Source organism: Sebastes fasciatus, chromosome 9, assembly GCF_043250625.1.
Source record: "Sebastes fasciatus isolate fSebFas1 chromosome 9, fSebFas1.pri, whole genome shotgun sequence".
Lineage (NCBI taxonomy): Eukaryota > Metazoa > Chordata > Actinopteri > Perciformes > Sebastidae > Sebastes > Sebastes fasciatus.
In genome coordinates, this window is record NC_133803.1 from 21479616 (window position 1) to 21502353 (window position 22738).

General features: G+C 40.4%; 1 protein-coding gene across 1 annotated transcript in view; it reads left to right on the top strand.

Moving 5' to 3' along the window:
* klhdc3 (kelch domain containing 3) overlaps window positions 1-22738 on the top strand; it is a 31558-nt gene that overhangs the window by 2219 nt on the left and 6601 nt on the right. The window contains exons 2-10 of the mRNA XM_074646638.1: window positions 597-838; window positions 2234-2410; window positions 2659-2774; window positions 2866-2937; window positions 4342-4555; window positions 5531-5617; window positions 6970-7078; window positions 20881-20954; window positions 22625-22703. Coding sequence (XP_074502739.1) covers window positions 685-838; window positions 2234-2410; window positions 2659-2774; window positions 2866-2937; window positions 4342-4555; window positions 5531-5617; window positions 6970-7078; window positions 20881-20954; window positions 22625-22703 — 1082 coding nt within the window. The 5' untranslated portion in view covers window positions 597-684. The remainder of the gene's footprint in view (window positions 1-596; window positions 839-2233; window positions 2411-2658; window positions 2775-2865; window positions 2938-4341; window positions 4556-5530; window positions 5618-6969; window positions 7079-20880; window positions 20955-22624; window positions 22704-22738) is intronic.

Genomic DNA, 22738 nt, shown 5'->3' on the forward strand with positions numbered 1-22738 from the left:
TGATAATGTGTTTTGTTATAATAGAGTTGGAAAGTGTCTCTGGAAGTACAAGCTGCCATTGAACTGCAGATAAATGCTTTCCGTTGGTGTCCTTAGTCTTCATCAAACATTTTTGATTTGCACGACTGCCCAGGTAGCAAATGACAGTTTCATTGTTGCTCTCTTTTCAATAGATTAGAAACACACTTTATAACACTTCAGTAACCTAATAGGACCTCACTAATGTTAAAAGATTACTGAAGCCATTTGTGTGTAATGATATTGAATTTTACTTGATATGGTGTAGCCCAAAAGGGTTTCATATTTGTTGATATGATTCTATTTTTAAAACATTTGTAGTGCAGTGGGAGGTTACAGGGATGCATGTGAACAGAAAGAAAGAGGAGTGGTAGGTGTAGGTCTAATCACTTCTTAAAATACCCTCCCAGTTTAGATAATACAGGGGCTTGTGAGCCTGTCAGCAACAGCAGAGCTGAGCAACTCTTAGCACAAGCGGACAAACAGTTGCCCTTTGTGTTCTCCTTGATTGACCCTCCTAGTTTTCCCCCACCGTTCTCCTAAGCAGAATGCCACTTTTCTTGTTGTTGTGGTCGCAGGTTTCAATGGTGTTGGCTTGATGGGATCCAAGCGGGTGACAAAGTGATGGTCTAAGGACTGGCAGTCACAGAGGTGCTTGCGCGGGGAATGTTGCGCTGGTCGGTGCACCTAGAAGGAGGGCCGCGGAGAGTCAACCATGCTGCTGTGGCGGTGGGGCACAAGGTGTATTCCTTTGGAGGCTACTGCTCCGGGGAGGACTACGAGACACTCCGTCAGATTGATGTGCATGTCTTCAACACAGGTAGGTGGTGTTACATATATACAGTATATTTAGGGGATTCCATTGGGAAAATCTTAGAATTAGGCACATGAATTCTTAAAATAATCTCATGTTTTCAGCTGTTTTTCTTGACAGTGAGTGCAGCTATTTGGGGAACTCGGTTGTCCATCTCTTTGCAGTTTTATGACCTGAAAAACAGCATCAGTAAATCAAAAAAGAAAACAATTTGCAGGTCTAAAGAGCACTCTGACCTGTTAATGAAAAGTGTTGGAATATTACATCAAGACCACACTGGAACCCCAGTATACATATTTACGTGAAATGGTCTAAATTCATACTTATCTGCTGTTGGTTTCTGTTTGTATCCTAAGTAGGTGAAAAAGTATTCTCCTTTAATACCCTATGTCTTATCTGTAATGAAGCAGGAAAATATTTGTCTTTCAGATTATGAAATAGACCAGTGTTTCAGAGTTTGTTGAACTTTCACCACTTTAACGGTAACCCATTACAGCTGGCAATTAAAACCCAAGCCTTCCATTGCGGTTTGTGACATTTTCTCTGTTAGCTGTTTTTCCGTTGTAATCTCACAAACAGGTGTTTTCGTTAAATGTGCTGCTCTAACTTTTATAAAACTGCACCATTTTCTTCTTCGTAACCCATTTTATGAGTATTTTTTTTTCTCTGTGTGGTCAGCCACCTGCTTTAAGGTTTTACAACTTCCTAAAGTAGCTTGAGCCACCTGCCGTTGCTATACCATGAAAAGATCTGTGGCACCAAACCTTGATAAAGATGCCTTTGGTTGATTGAAATGGAAACGGGACCACCTTAGCTATTGTTTCAGTATTTTATCTTGTCACTTGCTTTGTACTCCTTCTCTTTGATGTCTATTTTACAGCAGGGCCTGCTGTCTTCTAAAGTCCTTTGCTTTTTTTTCTTTACTTGTCTGTTTTTTAAGACATTTTACTTTGCACCTTCTGTTTTTCTCTCAAAATAAGTAAAAAGTGAACTGTTAAATAAGCAATTTGGATATCAAGATGTTTCACACTATGTTACATCTTGTCATACTATACAGAAGGTTAAAAGTAACATAGTAAGAGCTTGGTGAAACGTCACCTACTGACCTTCATTTGACTCTTGCATATGTATCTCTCAATTGTTTCACTGATTGTTATTGCTGCTTTACATTTTTTTTGAAATTCCTTTAAAATGTATCTTGAACTTGGCTATCTGAAAACTAGGTTACCATTGTACTGCAGTATGTTATTGCAGTGACTTTGGCATTGCGGCTTGTCTTGAGTTAATATTGTCAGTATATTTTCTTAGAATTTCTTCTGACGAAATGTTCCTACATTTTAAGGTTGTCATTCATAAAACATCCACAATGAATATACCTTTCTTGACTGTTTTGTACTTCAGTGTCTTTGCGCTGGATGAAGTTACCTCCAGTGAGGACGGGAGGACATGAATGTGCCCGTGAAGTGCCATATATGCGTTATGGCCACACAGCTGTGCTGCTGGATGAAATTATCTACCTCTGGGGTGGGCGTAACGACACAGAGGGGGCCTGCAATGTGCTTTATGCCTTCGATGTCAGTAAGTAGACCTGCAGCATGTAACTCACACTGTTAAGTGACAGTTTGAGTGCATTTGAGATGCACCTGTTTGATATGAAGGTCGTGATAGCAAAAGGGAGAGAAAACTGTTATTGAATCAGGGAGCTATAGCACCTGCTTATATATGTGTGATGGTTTTCCTTTGCATATGACTCGAGTGTTATGTCAGTATTGTAAAATAACAGGCAAGAGTGCTTAGAGTTAATATAAACTGTTCCTGCTTCATAGACACCCACAGATGGTTCACACCCAAGATTTCGGGGACTGTTCCAGGAGCAAGGGATGGCCACTCGGCCTGCGTCCTGGGGAAGAAAATGTATATATTTGGTGGATACGAGCAGCTGGTGAGTCTTCATCACTCTTCACTGTTTCAACTTGCACTGAATCTGAACATTAAAACACGATTAAATGAATCTCCTCCGCTTTGTTTTTTAGGCCGACTGCTTCTCCAATGACATCCACAAGCTGGACACCACTGCCATGTTTTGGTCATTAATTAATGCCAAAGTGAGTTAAAATTATATTTTTTTTAGTTCTTCCTGTTATGCATTGAATGTTCAAGTCCAAATAAAGATGGGCACAAAGCACTCACTCAAAGAAACTAAAATGGACTGGCTCAGTTACACTCAAAAGCACTGGTGGAAATCAACAAACCATTGGTTATTACAGGCGTTGGCAGTACTGCTACACAAGCACTCAGTGGTCAGATTGGCTGGATACAAAGGCACTGAAATGTAATGCAGCTCCGTGGTAGGTGGCCAAGTACAAAAAGCCTCCCGGAGGATTATATACACTCCCCTTTTGGGAAATGCCATTTGTGTTTGTATGCAGTCAACCTGCTCATGTGATAAACTCGTGTAAATTATATTTTAGACATCAAAAGCACCAGTACCTAGGGTACACTAGGAACTGATGAAGGTATTTACTCCAACAGTCCCTTGTTTTAGTTCCTAACTGATAACATTTTGTCATCAAGGAGATTACAGTTTGGTGCTTACAGATTTAGTTGCGCATGTGACTGAATAATAATTTTTTTTCCAGCATGTTCTCAGCCTTTGAATTCCTTTTGGAAAACAAAACTGTGCTCTCACTTAACCTGTTTTCTGTAAAATGTACTCTGTTTTAAATACATTTTGGATTTTTTTCCACTCATTTATATTTATTCACCAGGCCTGGTATTCTCTCGAGTCTTGTTTTACCTACATCCAGCACCTACATTCAGTTTTATTATTACTCATTTTTAATTTGAACATTATTTGTATAATCTGTTTTACAAGATTTTATTATTATTATCTCCCACTGCTATATTTGTAAAACGGGTTAAAGAGCCTGCCGGCCTGCATAGCATTTGTGGAAAACAATGGCAGCTCATTCTTGAAAGGAAGGCATGTGAAAAGCTTAACCATATCTATAGGCCAGATAAATGCATAGGGAGTAGAGGCTTGCCTTTGTTAGACAGTTTCACTCAGTGGAAACAGGTCACATTTCACGATAGTATATTTGTTTGTTATTCATAGTTCTCTAGTAACCAAAGATAGTACCAGCTGCATTATTATTCTGAGAGTGGAGTTTCCACTAAATCTTATACAATGTCCCTATTACTGTACATTATTTTTGAAAGGCTGGTGGCTCCTAAAAAGTAGTTTGGCTTTAGTGCGGCTTTGTAGTTGGTGACTTGATCCACTAGATGGCGCTGTTTACCTAAAGTTGCTGTTCAGGAAGCCTCATCTTTGCCAGTGTGAAGATGAAGCTTTATACCCATGGTTATGATGAGCAGTGAAAGTTTTACATCGGAGAGTTTTTTAACTAAAGCTGGTTTATGTGGTGTAGGTCAGGTTATGCCAGAATGCAGTAAGTAAAAAAGTTAAATTATTACAGTCACGGCTTCATCCGCTGGTCTTCTCTTTACAGGGCACTCCGGCACGCTGGAGGGACTTCCACTCAGCCACCATCATCGGGACAAAGATGTTTGTGTTTGGAGGGCGAGCCGACCGCTTTGGTCCTTTCCACTCCAACAACGAGATCTACTGCAACAAGATCAAAGTGTTTGACACAGACACCAACAGCTGGCTGAGCACCCCTTCAACACAGCCTTTGCCAGACGGCCGCAGGAGTCATTCAGCATGTAAGACACAAACAAACACACATAAAATCAATATGATGAACACATTTATGATCATCATCATGTAATTGCTTACATCATATTTTAGCAGACCAGTATCCTAAATTACTTTTATTCTGTCTTCTAAATAAGGATTTAACCCATAAGGCATTTAGAGTAGTGCTGTCAATCGATTCAAATATTCAAGGGTCAAGGGACCCCTTTTAAAATGGCCATGGCAGTTTTTCCATGAAAAAATTTAGCTCAAGTTTGGAGCGTTATTTAGCCTCCTTGGCAACAAACTAGTATGACAAGGTTGATACCAATTGATTCCAATGGAGCCCACTAAACAGGGTTGGAAATTTACTTTTTTGTTCACCTGCCACTCAATAGATTACCATTATTTTTTGGCTGGTGAGTGAAGCAACTCTAGCAGCCACTTGTATATTTTACCTGCATTTGGCTGGTGGTTGGTGCTAATTTCCAACCCTGCCGCTACAACCTAAAAATCGCAAAACAAACCAATTGAGGATCTTTGTTCAGTTTTTCCCCTTTCTGAATAACTTCCAGTTATTAGGAAATTTCTCATCCTTTTAACTTAGCGAGGTTAATGATCTGGCACACATCATTAAACATATGGTTAGTTTGAATAGTCTGAAATAATATGTTTTTAAGAGGAAGAACTTGGAACTTATAGAATAAGTTTTCTTCCTGTGATGATTAATTTGTGTACAAATTGCAGTCATTCTCCAGTGTGACCTTTCTCTGTTTAATTCTCAAGCATGATTTGCTTTTTTTATTGTTTGTGCAGTGAGAGTATAAACAGTAGTTCATTTTCATTTATTTAGCATAAGATTGCGTTTTTTGCCCACATTGATTTAACAAATCCAGCTAATTTAACTGATTCACATGCTTCCATTTACTCTGCTGCAAATGTCATTGACCTGCATGATAGACCATAAAAATTGGTAATTTTTTTGTTTTCCTTTCTGTGTTTAGTTTCCTACAAAGGGGAGCTGTATATATTTGGTGGATACAATGCCCGTCTGGACCAGCACTTCAACGACCTCTGGAAATTCAATCCAGGTGATTCACCATTTTTATGTCAGATTGGGAAAACTTGTGAAGTTGCTGTCAAGCACTGCTGTTAATTATGTCATTCCTGGTAGCATTTCTTTGCTTAGTGCAAAGTAAATTTGTTTTCTAACTGCATCGATGACTGTTTACCTCTGTAGAGGAAAAGCAGCACTGTCAGTGCTAGCTCATGTGGCTGGCTGTTCCCTTTCCATTATGCCGAGTGTGAAACACAGATATCATGCCTTTTTGCCAGAAACACGCAGATGGAAAATCGACAATAATTCAGTCTCTGGAGTCTTTTCTTGCTCTTACAAACGTTGCCAGATCGATTCTCAAGTTTTTCAGAAGAAACCTTGTGCTCTTGTTCCAAACAAAGCATTATTGTTACAGTTGAAGCGCCACATCTGGGGTATATTCATTGTCAATATTGTGATCTATATGGTGTTTAAGTAGCACTATGCACGCATTATCTTATGATTACCTTTGTATAATGGAATAAATGAAAGTTTTTTTAATACAGTGCCTGACAGTAGCTTGAAGTCACTAAGAAAGTTCTCCTATTAAGGTTCACTTGGTGGTTTAATTTCTGTCATGATTTGCAATGATTTTGCATTGATATAGCCACAGAAGTGAGCATATACGGAATGTGTATCATAGTAGTTAGCCTAGCTCTAGTGACCTTTTAACCTTTCCAGTTTTAGCACATCACATGATATTTATGGATAAAGAAAGTACTGGGTATGATCTTTTGTGTCCAGCTAGTGTCTCATTAACCATTTAAACTTGTATTTTGTAGTCCACTAGATGGCAGCACCTCAATAATAGTCCTAATTATTCAACAAAGTCTGAATGGCCTGTTGCCATAGAGATGCAATGATGCTGTTGGGTCTGAGAGTGGGAGACTACACATTTCATCCTTATATGGAACCACTGAGAGAGCTTCAACATCGTCACTCATATTGCACTTCTGCAGAGCAGGCGAGGGGATTTCTTTCTATTTCTGAAATGTACATTTTTATGTTCAAATGAAGGTTAGGTTTTGTTTTCTTGCTTTATCGCTGCTTTTCATTCTCTTATCCTTGGGGCCTTTTGTTTGTGGTTAAATATAGAAAGAAGCTGAATGAACTGCCCGCACAATGGGAAGCACTAGTAGGTTTATGTAACCTTTTAAGTGGCTGAGGGTTTCTATAGATGCGCTGAGGTCGCCCACGCAGATCATCCCTCTTTTGAGCTATTTAGAGTAAAGATGTAATCCAAAGTTTTATTGAGTCTTCCATCTCAAAAGAGTCTTCTTTTGACCATCATTATGTCCAAATATTGTTATCTCACCTTTATTGTTGTCTTGTGTGTACACACTACAGAAGCCTTTTCCTGGGAGAAGGTAGAACCGAAGGGGAAAGGCCCATGTCCGCGGAGACGGCAGTGCTGTTGTATGGTTGGAGATCGAATCATCCTCTTTGGAGGAACCAGGTGAGGCACAAAATATTACTACTTGAACTTTCATTCTTCGCTACACCATAAAACTTATTTTATATATTTTTGTATCTAAAGGGTTTATATGTACTCTGTAATTCAAAATGCTCCCAAATATTTTCTCTGTTAGGTGGATAGTGGTCAAATTCTTCTTTCTAAATTAGTTTCAATTTATTAGATATTTAAAAATATACCATTACTTGTATATTTTTCCAACTAAAGAATATGAATATATTTACAAGTAGCTACAAAACAGTTAATTTGATGTGCACTGTTTTTGAGTAGATTTTGCAAATATAACTCTTCCTTTACTCTCATCTTCACCCTAATTACCCCCCCGACCCAAAGGGGGGGAAAAAAGAGTGATAATAATAATAATCCTAATAATACATCACATTTATGTAGGGCTTTTCAAAGTTCACAAAGACACTTTACATACTGTAGAGAAAAATTAAATAATAAAATACAGATATATACCTAGACACGCATGCACGCACATACACACCTACAAATACTACAGTATATTTTAATATGCATATACAGATACACATGCAAATACTCCCTAATAATTTGTAGGGGAAAACAATTCTAATTTGGATTAGCAATCATAGATCCCTCTGTTGAATTGTTCACTGTTGAAATATGTACTTGTTTCTCTTTGTTGTTTTTTTGTTCCCCTTGTATTCGTCTCCCACAGAGGAGTGCATAATAAAAGCTTAAGCTGACAACACATGGTAATAAACCACTGTGTGCCAGCTGAGCCATTGTTTTCTTATAAAGAGAGCAGTGCCACACAGCTAAATGATGAATGTGGCTGACACTACTCATTATGTACTTTCAGCTTCTTAGTTGCACAAGTCTTGTGTAGAAAACATCCAAAATATCAAAAGTTTGGAGGCATGTTGACTTAAAGGCGCGTTTGTTTTCTAAAACATGCTTCAGTTTTTAGATAGAAGAATGTGTTTGTCATCGGCTCCAGACACCATTGGTTTTCATTACTTTCAGAAGGATATGAAAACCAATTTGCATAAACGTATGATTTATTTTTGTCAAAGTCATTGTCGCTTGGTATCACAGTTAAAATAGGGACTGTATTGAAAACTTTTGCTTGTTGATGCATCCAGGTGCTTGTAGGAAGACATTAATCATTATTAAAACCTATTGTATGCTTTAGGAAAACATACATGCAGGTTTAGAATTAGGATTTATCTATATATTTTAGATTATTTCTTCAAGAAGTAGCTGGAAACTAATGTTGCGAAGCTGGAATGAATTACTATAGGAACAATACTAATGTTTTGAACACAGCATTTCCATCAGCATTGAAGCTGCAGCAACTACTGCTAACCCTTACAGTACTTGTTTGACTGTATATTTGGTGACAATACCTCTGGCCATGATCACATTTTTTACAAGATGTATTTGCATGGATTCACACTCTTACTGCTTCGTAGAAAATGACAGATTCTGAGATATGATATAGACGCTGGAGCCACCATATTAAATACCAAGCTACTAGTTTTTCAGTGACAAGCTATTTCCAAAGATGTACAAAATTATTAAAAGAAGGTGAAGTGGTCATTCTATTAAGATAAACTATCTCGTGTAGATAAAGGAATAGCTCAAATGTTTGCAATAAAGAAAGAAAACCGGCCTGGTGGAGGTTGGCTCAAGATGGGAAATGTTACCAACTCCTTTTTTTTTACTAACACTTAAACTCTTGCACTCTTGACTCTTCATTGTTTGTCATAATCTTTATGAAGCACAGGCTCTCTGTGTTTGTGGAGGAAAAACTTGCCTCTCTTTTCCATATGCCAAATGGAGGGTCTGGCTGCTGTAGACAGCAGTAGTCTGTGATGATTCCCTTGTTGGCCGTAAGACAGTAGTGATTGCCGGGGGGTTCGTAGCTGATGAGGTGCCACTGGCTGGGCTGGTGACGGGCTTGTGATAGGCCAGTAGCCAGTAGAGTAATGAGGTAGCTAACGGCATTAGCATGGTCCAGAGTAGTCCGGGACCTGGGCTACTGTTATCAGCAAGGCTGTGTTATCAGGCAAACCCCACTGGGATGACCTGATAGTGGGGATCGGGAGGCAGTGGATAAGAGTCCTCTCAGCCCCACTACGTCTACAGGCCCTCAAGTCCTGAAGGCCTCTGGCTGCTGCTGCTGGACTTGTTTTCTACTGCTCCAGTGGCCCCCACGTCATGGGGAGCAACACACCCTAATACACAAGTGTAATCTTGATTCATCCATTATGCAGCAGCATTATAGTCCTTATTAAAATAATTATTTTTCTTTGTTACCAACTGTTACCATATATATATATATATATATATATATATATATATATATATATATACACACATATATATACATATACTGTATATATACACCGATCAGCCATAACATTAAGACCACTGACAGGTGAAGTGAACAACATGTCTTATCTCATTACAATGGCACCTGGAAGTCGGTGGGATATATTAGACAACAAGTGAACATTTTGAACTTTGTGTTGGAAGCAGAAAAAATGGGAAAGCGTAAGGATGTGAACGACTTTGACAAGGGCCAAATCGTGATGGCTAGACGACTGGGTCAGAGCATCTCCAAAACTGCAGTTCTTGTGGGATGTTCCCGTCTGCAGTGGTCAGGACCTACCAAAAGTGGTCCAAGGAAGGAAAATCGGTGAACCGGCGACAGGGTCAGACCCAAGGCTCATTGATGCACGTGGGGAGCGAAGGCTGTCCTGTGTTTTGTGTGTGTGTGTGTATATATATATATATATATATATATATATATATATATATATATCATTAAAAGTCAGTTATTGATATGGAACTGAGGAAGGAAAAAAATGTTTATAAGAGATCAAGAGCTTTAGAAGATGCTTATTTTTGAAGATTGTTGTGCATTGTTTGGTTTCTCGCCGAGATTAGTCCAGGATGGGTTTTAAGGAGTCATGATTTCCTGTTGTGAGCAGATAGGGCTGGTGTTGGGAAGGGAGTGTCTTTGGGGCCACTGGAATGATGGAGGGTGCTGCTGGCTGAGCAGAGGGAGAAATCAAACTCCACATCCAACATCCTGTTTAAAAGGATCAGGGCAGATTTTTTTTTCTTTCTCAGGAAACTTGAAAATTCAACTTTTAAGCTGCTAACATATATTCATGAATGCACACCAAGTATCTTTATTAAGGGAGAACTTTGGTTTGTTTGTGTTGTTTGTAAAGTGGAGGATTTTGTTGTTCGGTTGTTCTAAGTCTGCCGAGATGTTGTTTCCTGTTACTGTACAAATGAGAGCATGATCCTTGCAGGCTCTAAGCAAGTCGGCCACACAAGTTCTCTTGACCAGCGTCGCACGTTTGTTGTTTACATGAGCACACTTAAGCCTCTTACACACAGGAACTCCCATAAGCACGTGCACACACATACTAAAACACACAAACAGACTCCAGTCATTTTGTTTGTTTTCTTTTCTTTACTAAGAAAGTTCTCCTATTAAGGTTCACTTGGTTGTTTAATTTCTGTCATGATTTGCAATGATTTAGATTAGACTAAGAAAGTATTTTTTCATTATACACCTCTAATTTAGTGGGTTTAAAACCAGCCATTGTCGTGTCTCCCTGTGTTTATTTTTGCATGACCTAATGTTGACAAATGCTTGCACATGCCACAATGAATTATTTGCTGGACACCTTGCTTGTGTTTTTTGTGGGGCTTCTCATTTTGGTTGGTCTGCCAAGGAAATTGTGTTCAAATTTATGGACCACATCTTGTTTTCCTGGGTTAGTTGTCCTTTCATATTGATCTTAAACAGAACCCCTCTGTTGATACTTATTCTCGGTTTATGATATTTATTTTACCTGCAGGAATTTGTTCAGGAATAATTTATTACTTTAGTGAAGGACACTAAAACTATTAAGTCCAAGAGCCCTCTGCTTTCAAAGGGGTTACATTTTAGACTGGACATAACACTGACGTGCGTTAACACTAAATACATTTGTTAGACAAACATCGACAACATGATAATGAAAAAAAAGCAAAACATGAGAATATAAGTGCAACTCTCCAAGTGTTCAGTGTTGCTTGGATTTCGATTGAATAAGCCTTGATGATGTTTACTTTGGATTTCTCTATTTTGGTGCTGTTTAGTTTGTTGCCATGAAACAGGATTTGGGATGCATGATGTCCTTTGTTTTGTTGTGTTTTTAGGTAAACACTTGCACTTCTTTTATGGTAAATGAGCAGCATTTGCGTGTGTCAATGACAGTCTGGGCATTAGTCTATTGAGTGCCACTTACATCAGTGTAAACAGGCCTGCTGAGCTGCAGAAAGGCGCGAAATTCTGCCCCATCACTGATTTATGACCTTAGGGAGCATTCTTTCGCACAGGGTGCCATTTGATATACCCCCAGCACCTCTGCTACACTCATTTACTGAGACCTGCTCACTGCCCCACGAAGGACGACCCGTGCATGACTAACTCCACCTGCACTGACCTTCACCTACGCTCACAGGCAAACAGCAGTGTACTCTGCTAAACCCTGTACATTTCTAACTTTTCTCTCACCTTCCGAGGAATTGAACGCGGCTAAAATTGAGTTGCACATGAAGACACAGAGATTATGGATCTCCTGCTGAGTGTATGTTGTCATTGTTGGCATTGGTCACACTCTGTGTATGATTGCCTACGACAAGCCCAGGTTGGGCTAAATCTGGAGGCATTTAAAGCTTGGGAACAGGGCATCCTATGAGGGGCAGGATGTGAACAAGGACATGACAGATTGGCATGCTGGGAGCAGACAGCTTGGAATCTGTGAAGGCGAATCTGGCACTGCCCCTTGAACTACTTGGACATGACGACGTGCATTCATTCCATTATATTTTCAGAATATATTTATACCGTGACAAGTATTCATGCCTTTGTGATGGCCGATGACTGATTCAAATCATCTCTTTGTGTTCAGTTGTTGCTCTATGATTGAAGGCTTGCTTTTTTTGTCATTTGGTAAATGTTTGGAAATATTCCAGTCTGTAGAAGATTTTGTGCCTTTTAAGCCCTTTGGCACCTTCATGTGGACTGCTGATAATGAGTGTCCTTCAAAGAGGTTTTAATTGCCTTTTACTGTGAGAAGCAGGGACCAGTGGCTGTCAGTTTAGGTCTAACAATGCCACAGGGGCCTTAAAGGGCTAGTTTATGTGTTTTTGAAGTGGGGTTGTATGAGGTACTTATCCGTAGTCAGCGTATTACCTACAGTAGATGACGGCCGGCACGCCCCCAGCTTGGAGAAGCGGACAGGAGTTACCACACAGAACCAAAGCAATGTACTGCTGTGGACGGGGCCGGCAGCAAAACATATTTTAGACGCCTAAAAGAAAGGCTCACCTAATAAAATCAATATCCGTTTGAGTAAACGCTATATTTGGAATATTTTCACCGCTTTATCCTACCATCAGACAGCCCTTTCTTTGTCCTTTCCGACGAGTAACTGAACTGAAAGTGAAACTTACAGTATCTATGCTCTCTGCAAAGCCAGCAGACTCAGAAGACAAAATCAAGTGAGAAGAAGGCTAATTTTTTCATTGACTTCTTTACGATCAGATTTCTTTTTGCAACCAGAGGAGTCGCCCCCTGCTGGCTATTAGAAAGAATGCAAGTTTAAGGCACTTCAGCGTTTGCTTCACTTCTCAGACCCCAGGCACTGTGGCTCCACAGTTGTACGATATTGTCCGGCCCTATTTTTAGGTGCTTTTCATCAATAACACTTAATGTCCTTATATCTTTTCAATTCAGGCACAGCTGCACTCATCATCTTAAATGACTGCTTTCTCTCATGTTCGTCCCAGTGCACTGTGTCTTTCCAAAACAAGAAACTTTGTTTTATTTTTAAAGCCTTAAAATATCCTGTCATTCACTTCCCGTGGATCAATTGGATGAATTGTAGGTCACTGCTGAGATTTCTTACTTCCGGTGCAGTGTGCCATTTGTGTTTGCCTACTCTGCATGTGTCTCGATGTATTCACATGACTTAATGACTCAGAGCTCCTCTCGTTGAGCTGACGTCAGAGCAGTGCACATACACACGCACATGGCTGTTTGGCTCTGCCAGCCTTAACGCATGTGATCCATTTGGCAATATGCTCACACAATATGCACAGTCGCTTGGTGCATTCAGTGAAGATGGGAAGCATGCTGACGTCATTTTCTAACATTAGACGCAGACACATTTATGCTTCTTTTTTTAATGCTTCTATTTCTGAATCATTGCGTTTGTTTATAAGGAATGTAAATATATTTATTTGTCAGTTGTCCTGCCACCATAGAGTTTTAAGGTAGGAAAAGTGTGTGGCTGCTATATACTCTGAGCAAGAGGGAGACCACATAGCAGGTAATCTCACTGGTAGCCAAAACATCACACCCCCAAAACCTCTTGTTTAATCCACCAGAATCTCACTGTGATATTTAATCTGTGTGGAATTCAACTGGTCATTTCAAAACAGCAAGTTGTTGAGCCAGAGAGCTTTTGCAGAGTCCGGTGATTTTGTTTAGTAGATCAGGAAGGTCAAAAGCCTGGTGCCTCGATATCACCTATAAGGGCATTTTGCACCTTATCAATGACTGAAAGGGCTGCTGTTATGATAGTCCAGCCGGTTAAAGTGTGGCTTGTTATCATTGTTGAACCTGACAGTTCAAATGTTAGACTAAACACAACATGGGACTGAGGCAGAACTACACTTTATTTTCTTGCCAGACATTGCACGAAAACCCCTGCTTTCTGTTTTAATTGTCATTTATTCTTGACTCTAAATCTCATTCTGGCTGCACTTCCTGGGCCCTATAATGTCTTCAGATCTGCCACAGTGGAACATGGCTCCATGGAAACACGCCTATCAACACACCATAGATTATGATGCCACACACATGTTGCCGTTTGGCCTTCAGTGTCAAAGGGTAGGCTGCAGAAGTTTCCTTTATTAATTGTCTGTATGCGTGTGTGTGTGCGCTTCGTATGCCCGAGATAAAACCTGTCAAACAGTGGAGGTGACCCCAACAGGATACGGGGCATCCCGCACGTGTCGGGACAGGACCTTGGGGCAGCGCAGCGACACTGTGATTTACTCTTCAAAGACAAGCTCATGATAGTATTTCATCTGCATCTTAACCCTCTTTAACCCACTAACAGGCTGTATACATTAAGGTGTCACAGGGTTGAGTGTTGCACAGCAGCTCAAATAAACAGCCTGCATAGGCGACGCTTTGTGATGCTGTTGTCCACATAAATTCACATGTCTAAATAGTTGTAGTTTAACTTGTGATTTACTAGTCATCACAAACAAAACACCTCTTGGTGGTTTTAGGTGCTGTCTGTGGAACAATGCCACGCTATGTAGACCAAACCAGCCTACTGATTTAACTGAGAAGGAGTCTATTCGTTCATGTTCAAACAACCCTTCTTGGCATTGAAATATGCTTTTCTGAAACACAAGGTTTTTTATTAGTTAGTGAGAGAGAATGATCCAACTAGGGCTGAATGTTTTTGAAAAATATGTAATTGCAGTTATTTTGACTGGTATTGCAATTGTGATATGATTTGCAATATTAGAGGGAATGATCATTTTTACATCATTATTCTCAATTTCATTGAAAAACTGGGATTTTTTGCTGGGATCTGTACCAAACAAAGATGTGGTGTGTGGGCCAGGACATCTCTGTAGCATGACATCATTTCATTTAAAATGATATTTTGACTGCCATTTCACCTTTAACAAATATTGCGCCTCCTGCGATTTGAAAATTGCAGTAGGCTATATTGCAATTTTGATAAAGTTTTGATTAATTGTTCAGCCCTAGATCCAACTAGCATGACAGGAAATACTTGTAGCAATAGTAAAAGAGCAGGATATGAAGACACAATCCCTTGGCCTGCAAAAGTGGCTACTTTACTAATGAGCTACTCTGATAGAAGAAATAGAGTAGAATTCCTCTATTGTCATTAGACAAAGTACAATGAAATGAAGTAGCAATCCTGACAGTGCATTCACACATATCAAACAGTAATACAAATACATAAAAATAAAAATATCTATTATTAGTAGAACATATGTATTTGCTGGGACTTTTTCATTTTCATTGTTGATTAATCTGTCGATTTATTTTCTCGATTTAATCGATTAGTTGTTTGGTCTATAAAATGGTGAAAAATGTCGATCAGTGTTTCCCAAAGCCCAAGATGACGTCCTCAAATGTCTTGTTTTGTCCACAACTCAAAGATATTCAGTTTACTGTCATAGAGGAGTAAAGAAAGCAGAAAATATTCACATTTAGGAAGCTGGAATCAGAGAATGAATTTTTACTTTTCTTTCTTTAAAAATGACTCAAACCAATTAATAGATTATAAAAGTAGTTGTCGATTAATTTAGTAGTTGACAACTAATCGATTAATCGTTGCAGCTCTAGTTGGAATGTATAACATCTGTGCAGGGTACAATTTATACGCACATACAAAGGTTGAAATGCAAGAAGAAGGCATGAACCTTAACCATACATCTACTAAAACTTAAGTCTGTAGCCACTGTACTGTATGTTGGTCAGTATTTTTTATTGTGAGTGTCTCCTATTTGGTGGCTGACCTTGACGCTAGTCTTCAGCTGCAGGCAAAGATTGGGTCTATAGAGGAAGTACCTTATTTTTCCAACACGAATCCGCCAGCTACAGAGGAGCATTTGACAACCCTTTAGACTTTCCCCTGTATATTAACCAGCTGTGTTCAAGGTCCTGAAACACTATTTAATGTTCTCTAACTCATTTTTATAGGCGGCTAGGCTGATAACAACCTGTCCTGATAAAGGGGACTACATTTGTGTATGCTTGAGATTTATAGGACTATTTTTCCTCTCCAATACCACCACCAAGTCCAACTACATTTTGTCCACAGGGGTTGCAATTTGAGATGCATGAGGCTGGCATCTCCTCTGTCTAATCTGAAGCCAGGCGTCTCTCTCTGGGAGCCAGCTGTAGTTTGTGTCTCACCCTCTGCATGGGGCTTAGGTCTGGGCAACTACAGGTCTTAATCCACTGTCCAGCCACTGCCCAGGAGGGGACACAGATAGCTCGGTAAGACGAGGTGAGACAGTTGAGATAAATGAACGGGAATCTATCGATCTGTGATAACCAAGTCTATTGGATTTGTTTAAGAAAGTTGAGCTCCAAAACTGTTGCTGTATTCTTAACAGACTAGTAAACACACCAACTGTACCATCAGATCTTATCTGTAGGCTTTGTCATTTAATAAAAATGTTTTTACTTAAAAGTGACAGTAAAAATAAAGGGCAAAAGAATGAATGTTATTATCAAATAATTGTGGCTACTTGCAGTAAGTTACTTAAAGGGACAGTGACAGCCGTGGCCGTTAAGTCAACAACAGTCAGTGTCTTGTTGCTCGCACTATGTAGATGCGAGCGAGCATCGATCAAAACAGTGAAGTGACACACACAAGACTGAACGTGATGGACAGCTAAAAGCACAATATCACTATATATTTCACATGCTTACCAAACAAAGGTCCCTCCATGAATCGAAGGCCCGGACGATTTTGATCCTAGTTCCCCCCCCCGACGTCGGTCACATTTCTGTTTTGCAAGACGGGCTTCACTAGATATTACTTTGGGTTTTTTTGCTTCCGTGGAGTTTGTGTTGGAGTCTGAGTTGTGGTGGGGGCTGGTCGTCTGTTGCCGTTAGCGGACCTCATTTCTAACCGAATGTTAGCTATCGTTGCACACTGCTAGCCCTGTAGCGGAGCTGAAAATAAAGGCACAACCTGTTCACACATTGGCAATAAAAAAATTATTGCAAATAGTCCCTTTAATATTTTTTTTGACTGTGTGTCATTATGCGTGCAACTAAATCTCAAATGAATGCTATAATCCTCTGAAAGGGGAAAAGTTTTCCTCCTACAATGGTCAAAACCAATTGAATAGTCTTGCCACGGTCCAGCCACAGTCTTATGTATTCTTTAAATTGTTATTTTTTAAATAATGTTGCCCATTAATCTACAAGTAATTTAGAAATTGCTGTCTGTTTTTTGTTTGTTGTATTATCACTACCTGTTCCCAATGTTTTCACTCCAAAGTGGTACTGAAATAATTTGATTTCATGTCTGGCCATCCTGATAAGGTGCTCTGCAGGAAGTTGTAGTGCACGATGAGTTCCTGTGAGATGGTTCTGAAGTACCAAAGTTCAATAGGAAGTGGAGAAAGGAAAAGGATGCAGATCGTATCACTCCAAGAATGAGGATATGGTCAATGAAGCCACTGATATATTGTGAACATTGGTGTTTGTGCTTAGAAAGCAGAGGTGTTACTTGAGTTTTTTCCAAAGCTCAATCTTTTTCTCGTCACTTCATTTGTGGCAATGTGGCCGTTTCTGAAAGTCCTTTTGCAGATTTTCTTTGCAGTTAAATCCTTGGACACTCAAGACAATTTGGAGTGTTCCCAGGCTCTGTGTTGTTCCATCATTAGTTTTAGGACTGTACTTCAGCTCTTTCTTCTTCTGGTTTTAGACCCAGGTTTGGAAGATAATGAGGTGGAGCAGGCAGTGCATTGCTAGAAAGGACTGGCAATTGGGTGATTAGACACCCTCATTGAGTGTTGTTTGAAATAGCAACCAGTGTTTTTGTTAGTGGGGGAGCGGCATCACTCAGGCCTCATTCAGACTGGGAACCACTGCTGCTGTAGGGGGAGGAGCACTTTCACACATAGTGATACTTTGCTGATCGAGTAACAAAGTGACCCATCAAGCTCCAGGATGCCACATAAAGTCGCACACCGTGACTTTCCCGCTTCCAACTACTGCCAGTCCATCAGACACCTCTCAACCAACCCTGTTTTTTCTTCCCCTGCTTCTATGATCCTCTTCAGGCTCTTCCTTTTTGCGGTGACCAATAAAGCATTACCATTCCCTAATGTTCTGCTGGATTTCACACCCAGGCCGACATTGTCCACGAGCATGCGAGAAAGCCTCGTCCCAGGGGATGCAATCTTCATCTCTCTTGTTGCTCTCTGTTAAAGCAACCTCTTATCTGCACCCTTTAACGCGTCAGCATCCAAGGCCTCTCTCCATGTGAGCTCACACAGTAGTTGACAGCTACTGCAGTGTGCTCTCTGGATTGAGCTGCTACTTTTCATTACTTCTGTTATGGAGACAGACAACTGATTGTAGTGTCACTTGCACACACACAGTATCTAATACAACCAATAAAGATTTGAATTTTTTTCTATTCATTAAGTGGCACAGCAGTTTTTGTCTTTGCACAATGAGCATAGGTAGTGAATAATCAACATGCGCAGGGGATGTTAAACCAATTTCATGAAAGATAATAAAGGTCGTAATATTCAACAAGCTGAATTCGTGACCAGCAATTGATAAGGACCAACTAGAGCCAATGATGACAGGCACCTTGCTAAAGCTACAGGCAATTGTTGGCCATGGATGCTTAATGATGGCCTTCTGGCATCCAACAGCCGACTGTGTGTCAGGACATTTCAGACTGAAAATATCCTCTCCGCAAATAAGGTTCAGTGTCATCATGAAAGTCTCTGACCAGTGTTCGTGCAGTTTATCTAAGGTGTTTTTGTGATTGTTTTATTATTATATTGTTTAATTAAGTTTGATACATATAGTATGTGGCAATTTATCAAGAGAGTGCTCCAGGAATGACGTATTTTTGTAGGCCAACCAGGAAGTTAGCATTACCCTGGTTCCCTCGACAAAAAGCCAATGGGATTTTCGGGTTGGGTTTTGGACTATTGCAGAAAATAATCTCTGTGGCAAACAAACGTTTATGATACTTACACGTTTTGTTCTGCAAGGTAATTTTCACAAATGAACACTTCTATGATTTTTGAAGTGTGAATGCAATTGCCAACGTTAGGCTGTAAACGAACTACAGCACAGTCACATGAGCGCGAGTATACACAATGAGGCTGTAAAGGCGGACTAGTTGGCGTAATGACGTTTTGTAGTCTCATTTAGCCACTTGTTAGAAACCGTCTTTTTTAAGACACGTAAAAGCTTCAAAATTCGCAAGTGGGATATTTGCTGATGTATTTTATATCGTAGAACAAAAAGTTAAGATCTCTTAAGCTTGGGAAAATCACAGACTTTATTTCAGCCATCTAACTGAAAACCCTTTGACTTCCAGACGGGTTTTCAGACTCATTGCTGCACCACTCCTTTTCACCAGTAGTCTTAGTTGCGTCTTTCTTTTTTTTAATTACAAAGTCCCTATTAGTTTTCATTCTCTTGATTTTGAAATGAGCCAGAAATGAAAACTACCATTTTTAATCACCACTGTAATGATACAGCCAGCAATGAACGGCAGGTCCAGTAGAGTGGACAGTCTAATGATGACGGAGGGCTTGGGTGGTTGAGGGTATTCTGATTAAGGCCCATGCTATAAGCCCGGGTGGATCACCTCCTGGGGGGCAGGGGGGCGTAATGACTTCCCCAGCTGGCCCCCTGGGACGACTGCGCTCGTGCTCTGCACCTCTCCTGGCCGCTTTAAGCCACTACCATGTTTGTTTAGGGAAGATTAGCAACGTAAAACCCTTACAACATCCTGAACACGCAGCAAAGGGAGACGTGATGGAGAGGACAGCGGGAAAGAGGAATAGAGATTGATGGGCGGAGGAGAGAGTATTTGTGTTCAGCAAGAGGTTTGGGGGAAGAATGAAACCAAAAGAGACTGAAGGAAAAGGGAGGTATAATAAATGTAATTCCAAGCAATTCAAACCAAGTGTTTTTGTGAGATTGCTTCAACAGAACTGTAGTGGTGTCTGACGGAGTCTTTGTTTGGACACTTGCCAGTCACTGGCCAGTCCATGCGTAGCGTAAAGCATCTTGCAAAGCTATTCTTAAGGACCAAACCTGGCAACCCAATCCCTCACTTATTCTCCATGATAGATATTTATAGACACTAAACTGCTTGGTGAATGTACCTGTCTGGCTGAAACTGTCCTCTGGGTAGTGTAAAACTGTGAAGTGCATTTTTATCCACTAATCTGGACAGGTCTCCTGGTGCACTGTGGATATAAAGCAATGATGTGCATCTAGTACATTTACAGGAATATACTCACTGTCTGTGGGAATAAATCTTCCTTAAGATTATAGTTAAACTCCCACTTGTTACTTTGAGTTGTTTGTTTTATACAATATCCTTCCAAGCAGCCGTGTTATGCATTTTATGTTGATTGATTAATTGATACAAAGATGGTGACTGAAGAGATACAGCTAGGCTTTTTTAAGCTGTGGTGCACCAGGTGTGTCACAGGTGTTTGTGTGTTTAGCCGTGGCAGGAAACAGATGTGCAGTGATATCAACGGCTGCACAGGTCTGGCAGACTATCAGCACGGGCCAGCCTGCCGTCTCACTGCTGCGCTCCACTTCCTGTGGGCTTAAATCATGCCAGCCCATGATAAACAGAGCAGAGCACTGCTCTTTTTGAGAATAATCTGTGGCTCCCTGATTATGAACCCTCAGCGATTAAAGAAGGATGGTGAGAGGGTGCATGACAAGGTCAATAACTAGGAGTCTGTTGGCCAATAATTGTTGGGAATTCTAGGAATGACGTGAAACAATAAAGTTGCCCCATTAAACAGATGAGTAGCGAATACAACCTTGGCAAGTTGTGTGGCTCATGCTCATGATAACAGGCAGGAAGTTTAAGGAGTTACTGTTGTCCTCCTGGATAGGTTTGAAGCTTTGATCATTTGTAAGTTAAAAAACACTGTTTTTATTCTTTTTACAGCCCCTGTCCAGAGCAAGGAATGGGTGATGAATTTAACCTCATGGATCATTCAGACCTGTATATCTTAGACTTCAGTAAGTATCCTTGTCACTATCCGTGTCTCTCTCTCTTGCTAGCTTAAGAAGGTGTGTAATGCAGATATTCAATCAGATTCATAAATCCCCATATACCACCCCAGGTTGCAAATGTAAATAAGAAAGCATTTTCAGCCACCTTAAAGGGATTGTTCGGGTGTTTTGATGTGCGGTTGTATAAGGTACTTATCCATAGTCGGTGTATTCTCTACAGTAGATGGCGTTCAGCATGCCGCCAGCTTGGAGAAGCAGGCAGGAGTTACCGGTCCGGGAGCAAAGCAATGTACTGCTGTGGACGGGGCCGGTAGCAAAATGTATTTTATCCACCTAAAAGAAAAGCCCACCTACAGTAAAAAAAAATCAATATCAGTTTAAGTGAATGCTATATTTATAATATTTTCTCGCTTTATCTTGCAGTCAGACAGTCCTTTCCGATGGGGAACTGAAGCCGTTGGATCCATCTGTGCTCTCACCAAAGCAACCAGACTCCATTGAAAAAAACTGTAATTTTACCTCGCAGAACATGGAGGCTGCTGGTCTACCTCTGCCTTGATCTGTTAGTCTGTTTGTGTTATTGTGTGACTTTGGTGAATCCGAACTAACCAAAGTCACACAAACAAACTAACCTATCGAGGCAGCCGTAGACCAGCAAACCCCTGTGTTCTGCGAGGTAAAATTACAGTTTTTTTTCAATGGAGTCTGGTTGAAAAAGATAACGGCTTCAGTTCTCCGTCGGAAACATAGACTGTATAGCTGTCTCACGGCAAGGTAAACCGGCCAAAATATTCTAAATATAGCGTACACTTAAACTGTTAATGATTTGTTTAAGTGGATAAAATAAGTTTTGCTACCGGAACCGTCCACAGCAGTACATTGCTTTGGCTCGTGCGGTAACTCCTGTCTTCTTCTCCAAGCTGAGGGCATGCCGACCGACATCTACTGTAGGTAATACACTGACTATGGATAAGTACTTCATACAAACCCACTTCAAAATACCCAAACAATCCCTTTAAATAAGGTTAAATAAGCTATCCGGTGGTCTCCTCAATACATATTATAGAACCTAGATACCTTCCTTACACCACTGCTTCATCTCTCACCTGGCCTAGTACGTACAGTATGCCTGGCCTTGGCCCTGCTTTTTGTTATCACATGGGATACTTCCGTCTCATGGACTACCAAATATAGCCATTTCCTGCCTGCACTGGGGTAGCCTGTAATGCTGTGAGGTCACAGTTTGTGTAGGTGGGTTTACACAGAGACCGTATGGGACTGGCAGTACCCGGTGGCATCCCCTGGGGCATTCGCCTCCACGTGCCAGTCGCGTGTGCCTTCACACTGTTTGTCACTGAACATATGGTGGAGCAGCCATGACGGTGATAATAATTGAGAGGGGAGTTTGGAATAAGATGATTTGTGTACTAAGATGATTTAACACTGCCATTATAATGTTCTGCATGTCCTCTTGTTTGTTTCAGCTGTTTTTCTTGGGTCTGGTAAAAACAGGAACATGGTGATTTTCACACCATGGAGAGGAAATAAAAAACCCTTTCATCTCCAGATTCTTAGATCTGGATCCATTTTGAATTCCCACAGCTGAAATGGATATTCTGAATATGATTAGTGTCTCTGATCAGTCTATGACTCATTGCACTTTCTCTTCTTTTCAGGCCCTAATTTGAAGACGTTATGCAAACTAGCTGTTATTCAGTACAGTCTGGAAACGTCAGGACTTCCACATGATATCAGGTCAGACAAGCATCCTCTTCTCAAACATTAGCGCT